This window comes from Drosophila arizonae, chromosome 3 (assembly GCF_054131065.1).
Source record: "Drosophila arizonae isolate 15081-1271.41 chromosome 3, UAZ_ARI_1.0, whole genome shotgun sequence".
Taxonomy (NCBI): Eukaryota; Metazoa; Arthropoda; class Insecta; order Diptera; family Drosophilidae; genus Drosophila; species Drosophila arizonae.
Genome location: NC_142923.1, coordinates 6,800,596 through 6,818,071, shown reverse-complemented (window position 1 = coordinate 6,818,071; position 17,476 = coordinate 6,800,596). Strand labels below are relative to the sequence as shown.

Genomic DNA, 17,476 nt, shown 5'->3' with positions numbered 1-17,476 from the left:
ATTTTTAAATATTTAAATCAATTTAATATTTAAATAAATTACATTTAAAACAAGAGTCTATTATAAGTGAAGGCTAAATTGAATTTATATAAAGTTTGCGAAAAAGCTAATACTAACAGAGTGAACACCCCTAATGGATGTCACATGAGAATTGTGAGTGGTACAAATAAAGAATCGAGTTTTGTCAATTCGACAGAGTAATAGATTTAGTGTGTTTACAAGTCTGTGGCAGCTTCCGATTTTAGATGCTATTTCATAGCATTGGTCATATCACAGTCGATGCTCTTCTGAAAGTCTTCTGCTTACCCTGAAAATATTGAAAGTGGGTTTAATCACACATGTAGTTGAGTAGTACTGTTTAGTAGATCTAGCCATGCTATATCATACATTATAAATATAAAATCAAGTCAAATATATCGATGTCGTATTTTATATTGTATTGATATTATATCATATTCATCGTAGTCATTACCAATGATAATACATTTGAATACCTTTCATCACATCCTTTAACCAAAGCAGGAGCATATAAGGTAGGTATATATATGTATATCATCCCATCAGATCTTCGTACAGGGTATCTCTTTATTCGGTTCCACTTTACCCCGTACTTGTTGTTGCTGTTGCTGGGCCCGTCAAGAATGCAATTGCTGAATTGAATTGCGTTCACTCCCAGACAGGATGTGGTGCAATTTCAACTGTTTGTTGCTCATGCCGCCGCCTCTTCGCCTCTTCGTCTATTCGAATTGCCGTTGCAGCTGCTGTTGCTATTGCTGCTGTGTGTAAATGGGCGTGACCGTCTGCCAAATATGAGCACCGGAAATTAGCAGAAATCGTCAACAGCCATTCCCCCAAGATCCTGGACCCACACAAATTGAATGGACACTCGAGGAGAGCGCTGCAAGCAAGCCGTGTAATTACTTTCGTTGCAGGACACAAATTTGTGCGCATTCGGGCTCTCAGGCTAAGGATCGAAATGTCGCCGGTCTAAATTAACAAAAGGTCGTCAATTAAACACTAATCAGCCAATTGACCATTGAGTCTCACCGCATCGCCGTCCAGCGGCTGTTTGGTTAGTGAGTTTGCCCGCTGGCAAATGGATTTATGATGCAATCACCACCAACGCTACATGCTGGGCATGCTTGAAACTTCTCGCTTCGCTTCTCGCCCCACAGCAATCTGCAGAATGTGGCCTTAATTGAAAATCAGGCAAATTCTACTGCAAACCTAACACTGATTCAATTTTTATGCCACATACTCTGCATGGCATTGTGGGCATTCGAGCTATGTTGAGGGTGAGAGATACCACTCAAAGTATTTGTAAATACAAATTTCTGATGTAAATCGTAAAAAGAATGCAGAAAAATCGGTGTTCAACATCGCAATAAATTCCTAAAAAAAAAAGAATGGAACTGGAATTTTTATTACATTTTATTTCAGTTAGCTTTGTTTATTTTTGTTTTTTTTTTTTTTTATTATATATATAATTTATTTTTGCATTTATGTATATACTTTAATTTATGTATAAACTTTAATTTTGTTGACTATTTCACTTAACACTTTCCAAATTATTACACTCCTTTAGAATTTGTTAGTTGTTTGCAATTATGTTAGCTTAAAAAAAGTGTTTTTTTTTTTTCTGATTTTATTTTATGGAGCAAAAGAAGGGAAAGAAGAACAGCTAAAAATTAATCCGCATCATCTGCAAAAGGGGCTTACGCATTTCGCTGTGGCGAAAAAGGTTTAGCTTCAGCTTTCTCTTGCCCAAGCAGTAAAAAAAAAAAAGAAAAGCAAAACTGTTCCGTTGTGGTTGCATAAAGTTTTGCACAAACGTTGCGCAAATCGAGCGAGCGCAAGCTGAGTAAAGGAGCAGCAGAAAGAGAAGGAGAAGGAGAAGGCGAAGGCGAAGTAGAAAAAGCGGCCAACTTTGCTTGCTTTTGTGTTGCATACTTTTGTGCGCTGCAGCTGGAACTTCGTTTGCGCCCATTTGAAATTCATAAATGTGTGAGTGTGTGTGTGTGTGGGCATGTGTGTATGTAACATATATTAGCATGGCTTGCGGTGAATACATTTAGGCGCAGGCAAATGCACACACAATTGCTTATGAAATTGAGCAAACAAAATGGAAATTCAAATAGCAGCTAATGAGCCGCTGCCACACTCGAGCGGAGTAGTGTAGAGTAGCGGGGGGGAGAAAAGAAAAACCTTGGCAAGTTAAGTTGTTAGATGTGTTAATTAGACGTTTGGCCAGCATACGCAAATCAACATGTTAACCAACGCACAGGCCAGCACGTGGCCAACAGTCCAGTCAATCACTCAACAGCTACAGCAACAAAATGAGGCATTTAAAAAACAAGTGAGAGGGGCAAAAATGGTCGACTCAAATGAATGGAAGCTGTAGTACGCCGCTTGGCCCATAAAGTGAGACAACAAAACTGCCAAACCGGTTGGGTGGCTGGCCAAGAGCAAGGGGAAGCGTAAGAGTGTAAAAAACTGACAGTAAAATTGAAGGCAAATGTTTCGAGCAAGCACAACAAAAAAAAAAAAAAAAAAGGAGAAGAAGAAGAGAAGAGCAAACGCATCCCTGGGGCGCTTTTGGCTGGCTGAGCATGAGGAGCAGCAGGCGTGTCCGTGCGCCCATCTTTAAAGCGTTGCTGGCACCTGGCAAGAACCACGTGTAAAATGCAGCCAGCGGCAGTGTGACCTCTCTGCCCTCTCTCTCTTCCCCCGGAACATCTATCTGTGTGCGTGTGTGTGGTAACGTATGTCCTTTTGTGTTCGCATGTAAATTGAAATGGACCCAAAATGCCATTAAGAGTGGCCGTCGCTGCAAAGCGTCTGACTGAATGAGGCCGCCCAGTTTATGTGCATTAAATTAAAAATTAATTGTCACATGGGACATATCGGAGCTGAGCAACAGGCAATTAGCCTCACTACATCAAATAAAACCAGATACATTACGGCGACAATATTTCGGTAGATTTGCGGAGCTAAACTCTTGTGCTTTACAATTGAATTTTACATAGCTACTCGTAGTTGAGCTAATATACGGATATCTTGTTGAAATATATTTTATATATAATGTATTTAAAAAAGTATATATATATATATATATATATATATTTTATGTATATTCCTCCTGAACTGTATATAGTTCTTTTTGGAATATATTTTTTATTTTTATTACTCTATATATATATTACTTTATCCTTTGATAGAGACGGGCACAATACAGGCAAGTAGGAAATTTCATGGGAACTTAATTGTTCAATAAGTTTTCTTGTCGGTTGACGATCTCAAAGAATTTACTATACTATATTTAAAATTAAATTAAATTCTTTTTGAAATATATTTGATTCCTTTTTAAAATATATTTTATTTATATATTTGAAATATATTTATTTATTTCTAAAAAAATTATGAGCAATTTTACTAATATTTTTCATGAAAAATTAATTGAATAGCGAATTTTTGAATTAGTCATGGAAGCTGCATTTTTAATCGACCAGAGTTCAATATATTTGAGAGTTTCAGGAGTAAATGTAAAGAGAAGAGATGAAATAAAAATATTTGGTGTATTTAATTTTCCTCAATTACCAAGCGGAGCTGCACTTCATATACGAAAATCAAACTGGAAGCAAAGCATGAGTCTAATTAGACTATGGATAATGAATACTTTGCTTGTTAAACTTTAATTGCCAGCTTGAAGGCAAATTGAAGCGAAAGTTGTTTTAGAGCCATTACAGCGATAGTTATTGAGCACCTTAAATCAAGTACAGCACAATGATGAGTATTTGAGGGTCTCAAGAGTAAATGCGAAGATAGGAGATGCAGTTTGGTGTATTTAATTATCACAAATTACCAAGAAGATAATCTAATTGAAAGCAAGGCCCGAGTCTAATTGGCCTATATGTAAAGGGAGTTTCGTTAGTTAAACTTTAATTGTATGCTTGGTGGGAAATTGGAGCTAAGCACCTGAGCTGCCTTTCCCCGCTTTTGGGTTGCATGACCGACGGCTGTGTGCCCCTTTGTTGCGCAGTCTCGCTTACATTTGATTTGTTGTTAAGAGTTAAATGCCACATGGGCAACACTTTGGCCCATGCAGCAAAGTAAATAAATTTAATTTTTACTTTCGGATTGAGGTCTTTAGAGGGGCGGCAACCGAAAAACTTTCAGCATGCTTCCCAACTGTTGCCGACTTGGACAGTTGGCTGCTGGCTGTTGGCTGTTGGCTGTTGGCTGTTGGCGCTGCTGCCGTGTTGCAATAACAAACTCATGCTAATTGCTTTGCTAACAACTGCCAACGACAACTTGGGCTTCCACTAAGACCAATGCCAAAGCGTTGCAACAACTATAAATATTGCTAAAATGTGGCAGCAACAACGCCAACAACAACTTGCTGCAGTGGAAGCACGCGCCCCTGTTCCGGACTGGCCCAGGGCAACCTTTAATTACGACAACAGGACACCGCAATGCTCAACTAGTTGCACACATACACATACACTGCACACATCTACACACACACACACACACACACACACATACATACATACATCTGGTAAAGTTGACCAACGATTGACCTTTGGAGCTTAGCAGGTTGCCACAGGTGCGACTGCGGCGACAGGTGCAAGTCGAGCGAGTAGCTGGAGCTTATAAATTTGAACACGAACCAGCGATAATTGCTGGGAAATGAAATAAAAATGCAATTAAAGTCGACTGCGACGACGTTGGCAACGCTGCCAGCATCGTCCTCTTTCAAATGAGCATTCAATTAAGAGCAAAGCTGTACACTATATATATATGTGTGTATGTATGTGTGTATATCTAAGCCCTGGACTCGCCTGTCAGGGGCATACACTTGATGGCAACGTCGTCGGCATTTATAAAATGATTTTTATCTTTATCAAATTAGAAAACGACAACAGCAACAGCAGCCGGAGCAGCAAGTGGAACTCTCCTCTGCCCTCCGCTGCCCTCTGCTGCCATCTGCTGCCCTCTCTGTAGTCTGACCAATTTCCAGCTTCAGTCAGCCGTATCTGCAGTGTCACAGCAATTAAAACTGTGCTCTGGCATTGTGCAGATTACATCGTAAAATGGCTGGCCGGTGGGCGTGGCGCGAGTGCATGGGTAGGTGTATTGGTCAGTGAACAACTGTTAAATGCTTTGAAGTTTATATCCCGATTCGCCAGACCAACCAGTGAATATATGAGCGGGAAATGAATGTAAGTTAACTAAGCTATACAACGGCATACAGGTGTATCTCAGGTGAACATTAATTTTTGGTTTGCATTAAAATATGCATTCACTTCTAAACCATTGATATTCGAGCTACATTGTGAAATAGTTGAGGCAAGAGCAGAAAGCGTGAAGAGCTATGACTGCAGTAGTTGTAATTTTTTAACTTTAACTGACTTTAATATGTTTATAAATGTTAAGGAAAGACATAGAGACTCATCAGGAGGACTTAATTGGAAGTAAAATGTATAAGATTGGTTTCTTAGTGAGTCAAATGTAGGTAATGAATTTTTAATGAATTTTATTTATGTTTTTTATTATTATTTTACGACAATTATCAGCACCTCTAATTACTTACCTTACTATAGGTTTTTCCAAGGACACTTCTCAGGTGTATCCAGTAGCTTTAAATATTGTTTCATTTGCATAAAGTCTATCGCAATGAAGGTCCTTTTTTTTTTTTTTTTTTTTAACTTAGCCTAGCACAGAATTGAGTTCACCAACTTTAATAGATGTCTAATGATTCGCTGAAATCAGAATAAACTAAAGTACTGTATTTTATGAATATCTTTACAAACGACCAAATGTTTTGTTTTCCATAATTATTTCATTTCATAATTATTTATTTTATTGTACATATAATTATTATTTAATATATATAAATATAATTATTTATATTTTTTTTATTTTGCTTTTATTGATTTGGAATACAGAAGAATATTGTCCAATTATAAAAGCTAAAGCAAATGAGCTTCTTTAATAGCAGAATATTTTTAAGCATTCCAATTCAATAAAAAAAATTTTAAAAAAAGAAATAACAAATAAAAAAAAAAAAAAAAAACACAAACTAAAATAAATGAATAATTATATGTATTTTAAATGAATTTATACAATCTAAAGTGCAAGCCACAAAATTAAGAATATCTATTTTGAGTTTTGCTTTACATCGGCTCTGTATATGTATTATATAAAAAAAAAAAAAAAAAAATAGCTTCACGTCTTCCTCAAGTATGACAAGTCCGACTTAAGAAATTTCACTACATAATTCAATTACATTTTCCCCATTTGTTTTACTCTGAGAGAGTCAATAGTGGGTCTGGCACAATGCTCAGTTTTCAACTCTTTTTTCTTAAATATCTTTAAATAGAGCTGAGGTTGCTCTACCTTGACATTTGAAGCAGCTGACCTAAGACGAACCCTTGGCATATTTGATAATCAGTATCAGTTTGACGAGTTGCTCCTCACTCACTCTTTTCTCTATGGCTTAACCTTCGCAGTCTTTTAAGCCGCTTGGCCTTCAGTTGGCAAAGCTGACAACCGCATAACCAACTCTCTTTGCTTCTGGATAGCTTAGCCATTGAATTTGAATCACCTTTGCTGTATTTTCGTCTTTCTTCTTTTTTTTGGCTCTTTAGCGTAAAGTATTTTAGTACGAGTGTTCGGCGAGTGTCTGCAGCCGATGGCATTGGCTGGATTTTCTAGATATTTTGTTGGGTTTGTCTGTCTGGCCAAAAACTCAGCCCTAAGCCCCAGCGACACCAGCAGCAGCGGCGTCCGCTGCTCTTGGATTATGCAAAAAGTTTTTCATTAATGTTGGATTTAGATATATATATATATACTTTTTTTCACGCTCTGGAACATTTGCTCTTCCCGCTGGTGGACGTTTTTATGCCCGGTTGGCTTCGCTTTTTGCGTTCGCTTGTTGACAACGCAACTTTGGCTCCCAGGATACGTTAACTTTTGTGCAGTGCCGTGCAGCGCAGTGCAATGAAAGCTGCCACAAACAACAAACAGCGACAGTCAAACAAACATTCAACAGCAACAACATTACCACAGCCACATGAATAGCCAGAGTTGCTGCAAATTTGGCAACAAAATAACTTTTTGAGGGGAGCAACAAGATGGGAATTTTTTAAATTAAGAATTGATCTAGATATAGTCCAAAAATGATGAATATTTGATACATTTATATTCTATTGGGCACTTTTTTTTTTCATATACTGTGAACAATTTAAACTTAAATTTTATACAAATTTTGGTTTTGAATCATGATATTTAATTAAAAATCTACTTTTGCCTTGGGCCTATAGATTTCTCCATAAATTCCGACACTCATTGAAAGATGAAATATTCTTAGAAACCAGCACAGGCTGACCTATAAATTTGTTTTTACGTTGTGACATCTTCATTTAGGTTTTAAAGAAAATCTTTCATTTGATTTTAATTTTTTTTTTTTTTTTTTTTTTTTTTTTTTTTTTTTTTTTTAATGCAGATTTTTCTAACTTTACATTTGCCTATATGTATTTGTTGAAAATGGGCTTAGATATGAGATTAACTTATGGTAGTTAAGATTTTGTTTAAGAAAAATTACAAAAAGTTTAATAAACATTTAGGGCTCAAAAACAAATTAAACACATATTTTATTAAATACTCTTTTATTTATAAATTAACTAATATTAAATATACAGAATTAATCAATTGCTAAATAAAAATAATATATTGACATAAAAATATACATTTTTTAAAATACATGCATATTAAAATACTAAAATTTAAAAAATAAAACCAAAATAATTTTACCATATTTATTTTCTTGTAATTATAGCCTTTAATGAATATAGAAATGTATGTTTATAAATAAATGTCAAAATTAGAAAAAATATATTTGAACACACTAAAATGTCATACACAAATATCATATTGATTAATATAGCTAAGTTGTGTTCATAGAGGTAAAATTTTTAAGGCAGTTTTATAATAAAATGAATAAATAAGCCATGAAATGACTCTAAGGCTGCATAGAATCCAAACATGCAGAGTATCTACCAGTCGGCTATGCTCGAGCAGATCGCTCTTATATTTTTTAATGGTAGCTTGGTTAGTTTTAGCGGTTGATTCTTTTGAGACACTTTGGCTGCTTTTGCAGTGCAAATTGTTTGGTTTTGCGCAGTTTGCAGTGGGGTTTATTTTTTTATAGTTTTTGTTATATATATATAAAATTTTTTTTTTTTTTTTTTGGGTTTTGTTTTCTTTTGTGAAGCTTTCGATTTGTCTTGCCACATCCGCTGGCTGGGCGACACCCGCTTCATTTCCTGTCCTCTATTGCACACGCTTCACGCTTGCATTTATTTGAGTGTGTAAAGTTTTTCTACTTGAAACATTTTTTTTTTTTTTTTTTTAGAGAATTTCGGGCGGGGGTGATGGGTGTTGAGGGGCGTGTTGCAGATTTGGCTGTGGCAATTTCGCAGTCTCTTCCTGTGCCCGTTGTGTGCCAACTTTGATAGTTTTGTCAAAAGTTTTTATTGCGATTTGTTGCAGTCGTGTAAAAGTAATGCTACCAACAAAAGAAAAGTCCGAAGGAATCCCCAATTGATATTTTGGTATGAAGCAAAAAGAAGAGACGTAAAATAACAAGATGAAGAAGAGGCAGGCTGTCGTAAACTATAAAGACGTCGCCTTAAGTCGTGCTTAAAGATTTATTTTATAATGCCTACTGCTTGTGTATGGCTCTGTGTGTATGTGTGTGTGTGTGTGTGTGCTTAAAAGGAGCTCGTTGGAGGCTTGATTTATTCTATTTCCTATCACAATTCTCAATGACCACCACATCGCCGTAGTTGGGTGGTGGAGTCTCCGGCCGCGCTGCGCCAGCTTCCACAACATCTGTGTAGAATCTCGCTGTGGCCGCTGGCGGCGTCTCTGGACTGCTTGGCTGATCCCGATCCCGAGTGCTAAATAGATTACTGCGACTCAGACGTCTGATTAGTGTCGCCGTGTTCTGGTTGATGGCGCGATAGTACTGATGCCTGGCCGGACGCCCAAACAGACGCGACACAAAGTTGTCATCGGGTCCATAGGGCTGGCGGACCAGAGCCCGCGACGGCGCATTCCGTGTGCGCTGCGGATTGGAGCGACGCGGATTACGCGTGGGCACCAGGGGCGGGGACCAGGTATGAATCGTGGGCAGCTGCTGCGGCGGCAACGATTCCACTGTGGCTGCAAGAGAGCAAGAGCAGAGTTAGCACTGAGCTGTTTCAAGTGAACGGTTGCCGAGCTGATGCAGGGCTTAGGCAGGATTGATAAAGCGGTAAAATGCAAAAACAAACAAATATGCATAAAATATGCGGGATTTGTTGAGGTATCAAGAGGCATTAAGGGAAGTCCTGTGGAGTCGAATGAGAAGCAAAGCAAGCGGATAGTGGTTTCAAATACTCTAAGTCATCTATTATTTCTATTATAATTTCAAAATAATTGATTTATGGTTTTTGAAATTGTTTTAAGTTAACGGTGCTTAACAAATTTTGTTGGCAATTGGCTAACTTTTTGGGCAACTCGAACTTTAATGAGATTGACTAACGTCTTCTCCGTTAATGAGTTAATTATTATTTAACATGTCAGGCAAATTAAATGTAGTGCGAGATCAACTACATACAAACATACAAAAGCTTTTGCTTGCTTGAAGGCAAATCGTGAGTAAAGAAACGAAATCAAAGAAAATAAATTATAAGTGAGCAGCGCAGCCCAATATTACGTGTGTATGTGTGTATGTGTGTGCCAAGCTTGCTCTTGAGCATGAGTGAGCTTGGTGTGAGTAACTGCAGCACATAGAAAAAGAAGACAAACTGAAGAGAGAAAAGCTTTAAGCTTTGAGCGTAATTAATAGCTGCTGCGAATTGAGCTGGGCAAAGCAGAGTGAATCTGCGGAGAGCTTTGCTCCGCTTAACTGAGCTTTTGATGTTGACTGAGCTGAATTAATTTGTTAGTTATTTTTTAAGTTAATTATATTCTAATCTATGATAAATAAATAAATATTGTTGACTAACTTTGCATACAGCTATGATTGCAACTTCTTCTTATAATTTGGAGCTTTTTGATTTATAAATTTTATCCTGCTGTTCATACTCCAACTCTAGCCAATAAAAGCAGATAGTTGATATATTAATTCCAGCTGTAAGCTTGTAGCTCTGCTAACTGACAGCTACTTAACCAATTATGCCGCTCGTCTCGCTTTGACATCGCTCTAATTCAACGCCAGAGCTTTGGCTATATTATGCACAACTCGACTCACATGGTTCTCCGTTGGCTGAGGTCTGGCGTCGCTTCTTTCGCAGCTCGCAGCCGCTCTTAATGCACAGGGCAAAGCTGATTATGAAAATGACCATGCAGATGCCGGTGGCGCCGCCCACTGCGAAGGCCAGCTTCACATCGTCCTCGTCGAAGGTGTGGGGGCTCTGCACCAGCTCGGGCGGCTGCCCGGCGCTGCCCGCCAGCAGCTCGTGGCTGACGCGTTCCAGGCAGTTGCGATAGCGCAGGCAGAGCTGTTCGCGATTTCCCTCGCACACATCGATGAGCGTTGATAGCTGCTCCTCGGGCTGCGGCTCCGGTTGCTCCGGCAGCTGCTGCTCATCCAAATCCGAGTCGTCGGGCAGCTCGCGCCACACTTCGGCCACCGACTTGGGCTCATCCGCGATGCTGTCGCTGTCCACATGCTCCATGCGCTCCATTTGCGGTGTTTCAGCGAGTGAGGCGTTCCCGCTCTCCTCCACATCGCCATCCGCCTGCACGTCCAGCGGATGGGTTGGCAGCCGCTCCTCCAGGCACTCGCTCATGCTGACAGCGACGCCACGCAAACTCAGCCAGGTCGCGACCTTAATTAGCGCCCGGTCGCAGTTGAGCGGATTCTCGTCCAGGTTGAGCGACGCCAAGTAGCGCGGCGCATGGAACACATGAATGTGCACTGTAATCAGCATATTCTGTGCCAGATCCAGCTGCCGCAGCTGGGGCAGCGCGCTCAACAGCTCCACGCCCAGCTGACTGATCTGGGCATTGCGCAAGTTGAGCGACCGCAGCGAGCTGCTGCGCAACAGCGGCCCGGACCCCAGGCTGGCCAGTTTATTGCCCTCCAGATTGACGTGCAGCAGATGCGAATTTGCCTCCAGCAGATGCTCGTCCAGCTGCTCCAAGCGATTGTAGGAGAGATCCAGCGAGCGCAGGCGACGCAGCTCACCAAATGCATTCACATGCAGCGTCTGGATGGCATTGTGAGCCAGCGTCAGATTGATCAGATGCACAGAGCTCTGTCGGCATGAAAGGGAGTCAATTCAATGTAAATAAGTGTATATCATATATAGTATATATATGTATATATTCTCAATTAGTCAGAGCTGTCATCAGCTGAGTAATTCACCTCAAAGCAGTCGGCGTCAATGTTGGTGATATCATTATAGCTTAGGTCTAGCAGCTCCACAGACTTGGGCATGTCAATGCTGGCGCTTATCAAGCGCTTGGCTCTAGATATATGTATATATGAAAGTATGTATATGTATAAGATAAGTAATACATAAATGAAAGTGGAACAAAATGCTTAAATTCACACACCTGCAGATCGCTCGATTGCGCTGCGCATAGAGATCGCATTGGCAGACGGTGGGGCAGTTGAGCTGCAGTTGGGTCTTGCTGCGACACACCTGGAGCACCACACAGAGCAGCAGACCCACATAGAGTAGTATTTGCTTAAGGCCCAGCCACATTTTTGGCTTGATCACGCATTGCAGGGCCATCGGTTGGGGTCTGGGCTCGAATTGCTCGAAATCGGTTCAATTGCTGGACATTTTGCAATGCTTGCGTATTATTTTTGTCTTTTCTTTTCGTTTCACTTTATCTATTATCTATGGGAATTCTATTTCGGAAACACCTCACGTTTGTCGACCAACAATAACTGAATGAAGAACTTGCTCCACACTCCTCGAGTCGTGACTAAGTGCGGCGCTGCTTCCAGTGGACTGAGCTTATGCGTCCGCCACACCTGTTAATTAACGAACTTGCATCGCTTGACAAATATACCTTGCTCTGCGGAGAGTAGCGCGCGGTCTTCCAGTGCGATAAGATAAGCGAATCGGTGCTTATCGATACAGCTGGGCCAAATGCAAGCAAGTGCTTTACAACAGCTGCCGACGGCTGCTTTGTTTGCCATCAAATTTTGGACTAGCGGTTGAAGTTTGTACGCAGGTGAGCGACTGGAAAGGCCCGTTGTTAAGGCATCGCTGATGCATAGATGTGTTGTGATAGAGATGACACTGTGCCTGATTAGACGATAGTCTTCAATAGCATATAATAATCAAATGCTCTTTACATAAAAGAACTAAAAAAAATTCTAGTAACGAAAATAAACAAAGTCGCACTGCTATCATTTAGAAATTGTTTCTGGGTTTTCCTAATCAATCATATGACTGTAAACAAAATGGGTGTAGAAAAAAAAAAAATAATAATAATAAAAAAAATAAAAAAAATATGTATATTGCACACCTCGAGTATGGTCATAAATTATTCAGATGTCAAAAATATTAAAATATATTATAGATCGTGAAGAGTATATAGGCGCATCAGCTTTTATATATTTTAAGCATATACGATATAAAATATATATAAATTAATATTTACATAAATAGTATCAAATTTTTTATTTTTTTTAGCTTATACTCAATCACTAGTAATAGCAATTAATGAAAGAACAGGAAATAAACAACAGCAGAAATTATCGCTAGTTGCCAATCACGTAATATACAAGAAATTTGGCCAATCACAGTTCAATTAAAATAGTTAAAGAGTAATGTGTAAATTAGGTATTTGAAATAGGAATTTTTTTTTTTTTTTTTTTTGGCATTTCGAAACAGTTTCATTCATGAAATGAAGAAATGACGAGAAATCACCTAATGAACAAATTACATCTACAAATAACTCATTAAGACATAATGAGAATAAGAAAAGCTTAAAATGTTCCTCTCTTTGCATAAAATCAATAAACCCCTTTCCAGCAGCACCGCATGTATAGGGTATAATAAGTAGCGAATCGAAAGCTGATTACCTTTATCAAGCTTGAGATATTTTTTTTATAATTTGCAAGCAAAAATGTTATTTGTGGGCCAATTAGGCAATTGTGAGCTGCTCAACGGATTAGTTAAAAATGTTTGCAGCTCGGCCACGCTTTGTTCCTCTGCTAATCGCTTGCCTTTGCTTGGGCGCTTGGGGGGCACCCGTCAGGGAGCAGGAGGCGGAAGTTGATCCGGAGCTTACGGCTGGCTACTTCCAGGGCGACATGGATGTGGAGGTTCAACGAAATGGAGAAATAGCCCCGGCCCGACGCTGGGCCAATGCCACAGTCCCCTACAAGATAGACGAGGCCTTCAGTAGGTGTTGCACTTCAGATATTCCATTCACGATTTCAATATACTCCCATTATCATAGACTCTGAGCAAACGGAACATATTAAGCTGGGAATGCGACGCATCGAACTGGTCTCCTGCATACGTTTTGTTCCGGTTCCGCCGGAAACTTTGGACTATGTGTTCATCACTGTCTCGGAGACTGGTTGTAGTTCCAAGGTTGGCTACCGCGGCGGCGAGCAGACCCTCAAGCTGAAGCCGGCCGCCGTGGACGTCGGTTGCTTTCGACTGGGCACCATAGAGCACGAGCTGCTGCACACTCTGGGCTTCCATCATCAGCAATGCAGCACGGATCGCGATGAGTACGTGAAAATTGTTGAGGAGAACATAACCGAGGGCAAGGAGGGCAACTTCAAGAAGTACGAAGCGGACCGAGTCGAGAACTTCGATGTCAAATACGACTATGGCAGTGTTCTGCACTACAGCAGCAACGCCTTCTCAAAGAATGGCGAAGCCACAATTGTCGCCCTGCAGCCCGAGGGTCAACAGCAAATGGGCCAAAGACTTGGGTTGAGCAAAGCCGACATACTCCGCCTCAACACCATGTACAAGTGCCCGTTGCAGGTGTAAATGGCAAGTTCATATGTGAATAAAACATTACAGAGTATTATCCACCATGCTACAAGACGCATAATTTAGTAAGAGAATTTCAGCTTAGGCTTAACAAACACAGGGTATTTGCTAGTCGGGTATACTCTATGAAAGCACTTGAGCTCACTCCTAGATGCATATTCAAGTCAGATGCCAAGGCAACATATCTAGAAAACGTTAAACGAAAAGTCCTTGCAAATCCAAAAGGAGAAAAGAAGAAGAGATGCAGAAAAAGACAGATAGACAGAGCGAGGGCGAGATAGCAGGAGTAGCAGTAAGTGTGAGGGGAAGTCAGTTGCCGCTGGTGGAATGAAACACTTCCATCCGTTGCATCTACATCCAGCGTCAGTTGCTCCACGAAAAAACTTCGAAGTCCGGCCCGGGGCTAGCTATTACGAGTTGATCGTTAGCCAGGACAACGACGACGACGACGATGACGCTGAAGCTGGAGCTGAAGCTGAGGCAGCGGCTGACTCGAGGCTACTTAACAGCACAGCTTGCACTTCCGCACAGCTTCAGCTGGCTGTCCGAGCCGGACAGTCGGTTGTGTGGCTCAAGATGTAATGGCCACAAATCCACTTGTCGGCGCTGCGACCACGCTGCCACAGCACACGCTGCACCACACTGTAGCAGCAGCAGCAGTGGCAGCAGCAGCGCTGTCTTTGCATTCGCCGTTCGTTCGTTTGCGACTTACTTCCGCAGTCGGTTTGTTGCCTTTAATTTATGACCATGACCTGGCGCGACGCAGCGTCGCGGCGTCTCTCGGCAGGAGGAGGCGCGACCAGTGCCCAGCCACATCCGCTGTTTGTTCGAGCCATGTTAGTGGCCGTCTGTCGTCCACTCTCCACACGGCCCTCGATCGCCACGGCGAGTGCAACAAGAGCGAAAGAAAGAAACTTGAAATACAAATAATACAAAAAATAATAAAAAATAGCAAACTTTTTACACACATTCAGCTTTTGCAGTTTTCGTTCGCAGCGAGCGTCGGAAATAGTTAACTTTTATATGCATTTCAAATCAGAAACTTTTGCATTCAAACTTTATTAAAATTACGTTTGATGCTCGTCCAATTGTACAAAAGCAGCCCCCAAATATCCCCCATCGCCATCCCCATCCCCATCCCCATTCGGTTGACTTTTTGCAATTTCTATTTAGAGTATTGTTAGCCAAAATGTTGGGCGCCATCGCCCGAGTTCGTTTAGTAGCTCTTTGTTTGGCTGCGGTGCTCAAGAGCCTTGAGTCCGGGCATAATGGCTCCTACATGGGATTACTTCGTGCTGCATCAGAGATTGATTGGCAGAAGAAGAGAAATTTCATATGAATTATAATTTATAAAACTTGAATTCTTTTTAAATCTCTGAAATGCATATTTTCATGAAAATTGTTATAGCCGTGCACAAATTCTTTTCAGAGCACAAACAGCCAGATCTAGCTGGAAAGGCAACCAAAAAACAACTGACTTGTAACTTTAACACATTATTGAAATATATCTACAAAATTAAGAAAAAATTGTGAAAATAAAATTTTTAATTATCTAAAAATTTGTAATTCTCGCTTAATGCTGTTTGCATATTATTGTCTTAATCAGACTTTCACATAAGCCAAATCTAGCGGGAAAAATGCTGAAATTGCATCAGTGTTTTAATTGCTTTAGCCATAATTCGAATATTAACGCAAGCACATCTTGAACAAAGCTAGATGTGACGGGAAAAAAAGCTGAAATGACATCAGCTTTAGCTATAAGTGGAATATAAAGCGCATTTCGAGTTCGTGGCTATCGAGTGAGTTTTCCTTTGCCTTTTGGTCGAACTGAACATTTGCGTTATTGTTTTGACTTCTGGCGCTTTTTTGTGGTATCTTCTCTGAATGGCAGCCGCAGCAGTTGCCGTTCCCACCGCCCCCTCCACCCACACCGCCCACATCCATGCATCCTACTCCGCAGTCGCCTCGCTCTGCTAATGACCGACATTGCTTCCTAATTACAAAAGTTTTGCATGCACTCGCTGCACTCTGCGGGGTAAAGGGGCCCCAGGACAAAGGGAATCGTTGGCCAAAAAACTTTGCAGTTTATTCGATTTGCCTTATTTAATGCTTGAGCTCTTTAAGCTAAGTATTTCATTTGGATTTCGGGTTGACACGACGGCTCTGCGACTAACTAACGGCTCCATTAACCGAAAGCTGCAGCAGCTACCACATGAAGATGAAATCGCGCTACACATGTTTGGCCAGTTGGCCGGGCAAAAAAAAATAAAAAGAAATAAAGAAAGAAGAGCCGCTGGCACGCACAGCCCTCTGACACATATGTCATGTGCCACATGTGGCAGCAAGTCGGCCCAGGCAGCAGAGTCCCGGCCATGGCCACTCGACGCACAGACAGCCGAGCTCCAGTAGGAGTGAGGGCGAACGGGCAGAGGAGCCGTCGGGTGGGCGGTTGGCCGCACTTAATGATAAACAATGCTTGCGGTCAGTTTAACATGCCGCGCTATTGCCCCAAACACTAACCTCCCGCCCCATCAGCAGCGGCAGCAGCAGCAGCAGCAACAGCCTCGCTCAGCCCCATTACGAGGGGACAATTTACACACATGCTGAAACTAGCCAACAGAGGGCGTTGCAGCAACGGCAGCGGCAGCTGTATGCACATTTAGTAAAAAATATAAAACAGTCGACTGACAGCTGACAATTGAATACACTACACTGATTAGCAATTAACATAGCAATGGAATTTAAATTGAAAAAAAAAAAAATTATTTAAATTTAATTAAAAAAATTATCATTATGTAGTTTTTTATAAGTTGAATAGAAACAGATAAAGTCAGAACAGTGAAGAGACAGTGATGGTGAAAAGGATAGAAGGAGAATGAGAGTGAAAAACAGAGACAGAAATATTGAGAGTGGGAGAGAGATAGAGAGAGTCAGACAGAGCGATAGAGAGCTGTAAAGAGTGAGGGAATGATAGACAGGGAAAAAGAGGTACAGAGAAGGGGAAAGATATTATGAGAGAGAGAGAGAGAGAGAGAGAGAGAGAGAGCTATGAATAAAGATAGAGAGACAGTAAGCCTGTTTGAATAGAGAAACATGGACAAATGGAGACAAATGGAACTTCGATGAGGAAAGTTGAAGTCAAACTCAAAATTTCGGCCTCATCTCAATGCCTATTTTTCAGAAATATATTACTAAACATATCTATAAAATAATATATTTATTATTATATTATATTATTATTACAATTTCAAGATTATTATAGGCTATATTTCTCGAGTCTTAAGCTATAAAAATGTTATCCCTGTTGTTTCCTCAAGTTCAGTGTACTGCAGTTAATACAATTAAAATGAAAAGCTTCATACATTAAGCACTATATTAATGACTTTTAAGGTCTTTCAAAAAACTCGCATGCCCCACCATTAGTAAGAGCATTTCAAGCTGCCAAGCAA

At 40.5% G+C, this 17,476-nt stretch overlaps 2 protein-coding genes across 3 annotated transcripts; one reads left to right on the top strand and one right to left on the bottom strand.

Annotated features, from left to right (window-relative positions):
- Positions 1–8,223: 8,223 nt before the first annotated feature.
- LOC108611214 (uncharacterized) lies at positions 8,224–12,228 on the bottom strand. Of its 2 annotated transcripts, none has more exons than XM_089464224.1 (4): positions 11,611–12,228; positions 11,420–11,522; positions 10,301–11,309; positions 8,224–9,222 (listed from the first exon to the last, which is right to left on the bottom strand). In XM_089464224.1, the coding sequence occupies exons 1-4, from the start codon at positions 11,790–11,792 to the stop codon at positions 8,807–8,809; spliced, it is 1,710 nt and encodes a 569-aa protein (XP_089320350.1). In that variant the 5' UTR covers positions 11,793–12,228; the 3' UTR covers positions 8,224–8,806. The 2 variants fall into 2 exon arrangements, with proteins under 2 accessions (XP_089320350.1, XP_017859211.1); XM_018003722.2 differs by having other exon boundaries at positions 8,224–9,228; positions 11,611–12,226.
- Positions 12,229–13,151: 923 nt separating this feature from the next.
- On the top strand, positions 13,152–14,071 carry LOC108609632 (seminal metalloprotease 1). The gene is made up of 2 exons (XM_018001353.2): positions 13,152–13,418; positions 13,477–14,071. Exons 1-2 carry the CDS (start codon positions 13,196–13,198, stop codon positions 14,022–14,024), a joined length of 771 nt encoding a protein of 256 aa, XP_017856842.1. The 5' UTR covers positions 13,152–13,195; the 3' UTR covers positions 14,025–14,071.
- Positions 14,072–17,476: the final 3,405 nt, after the last annotated feature.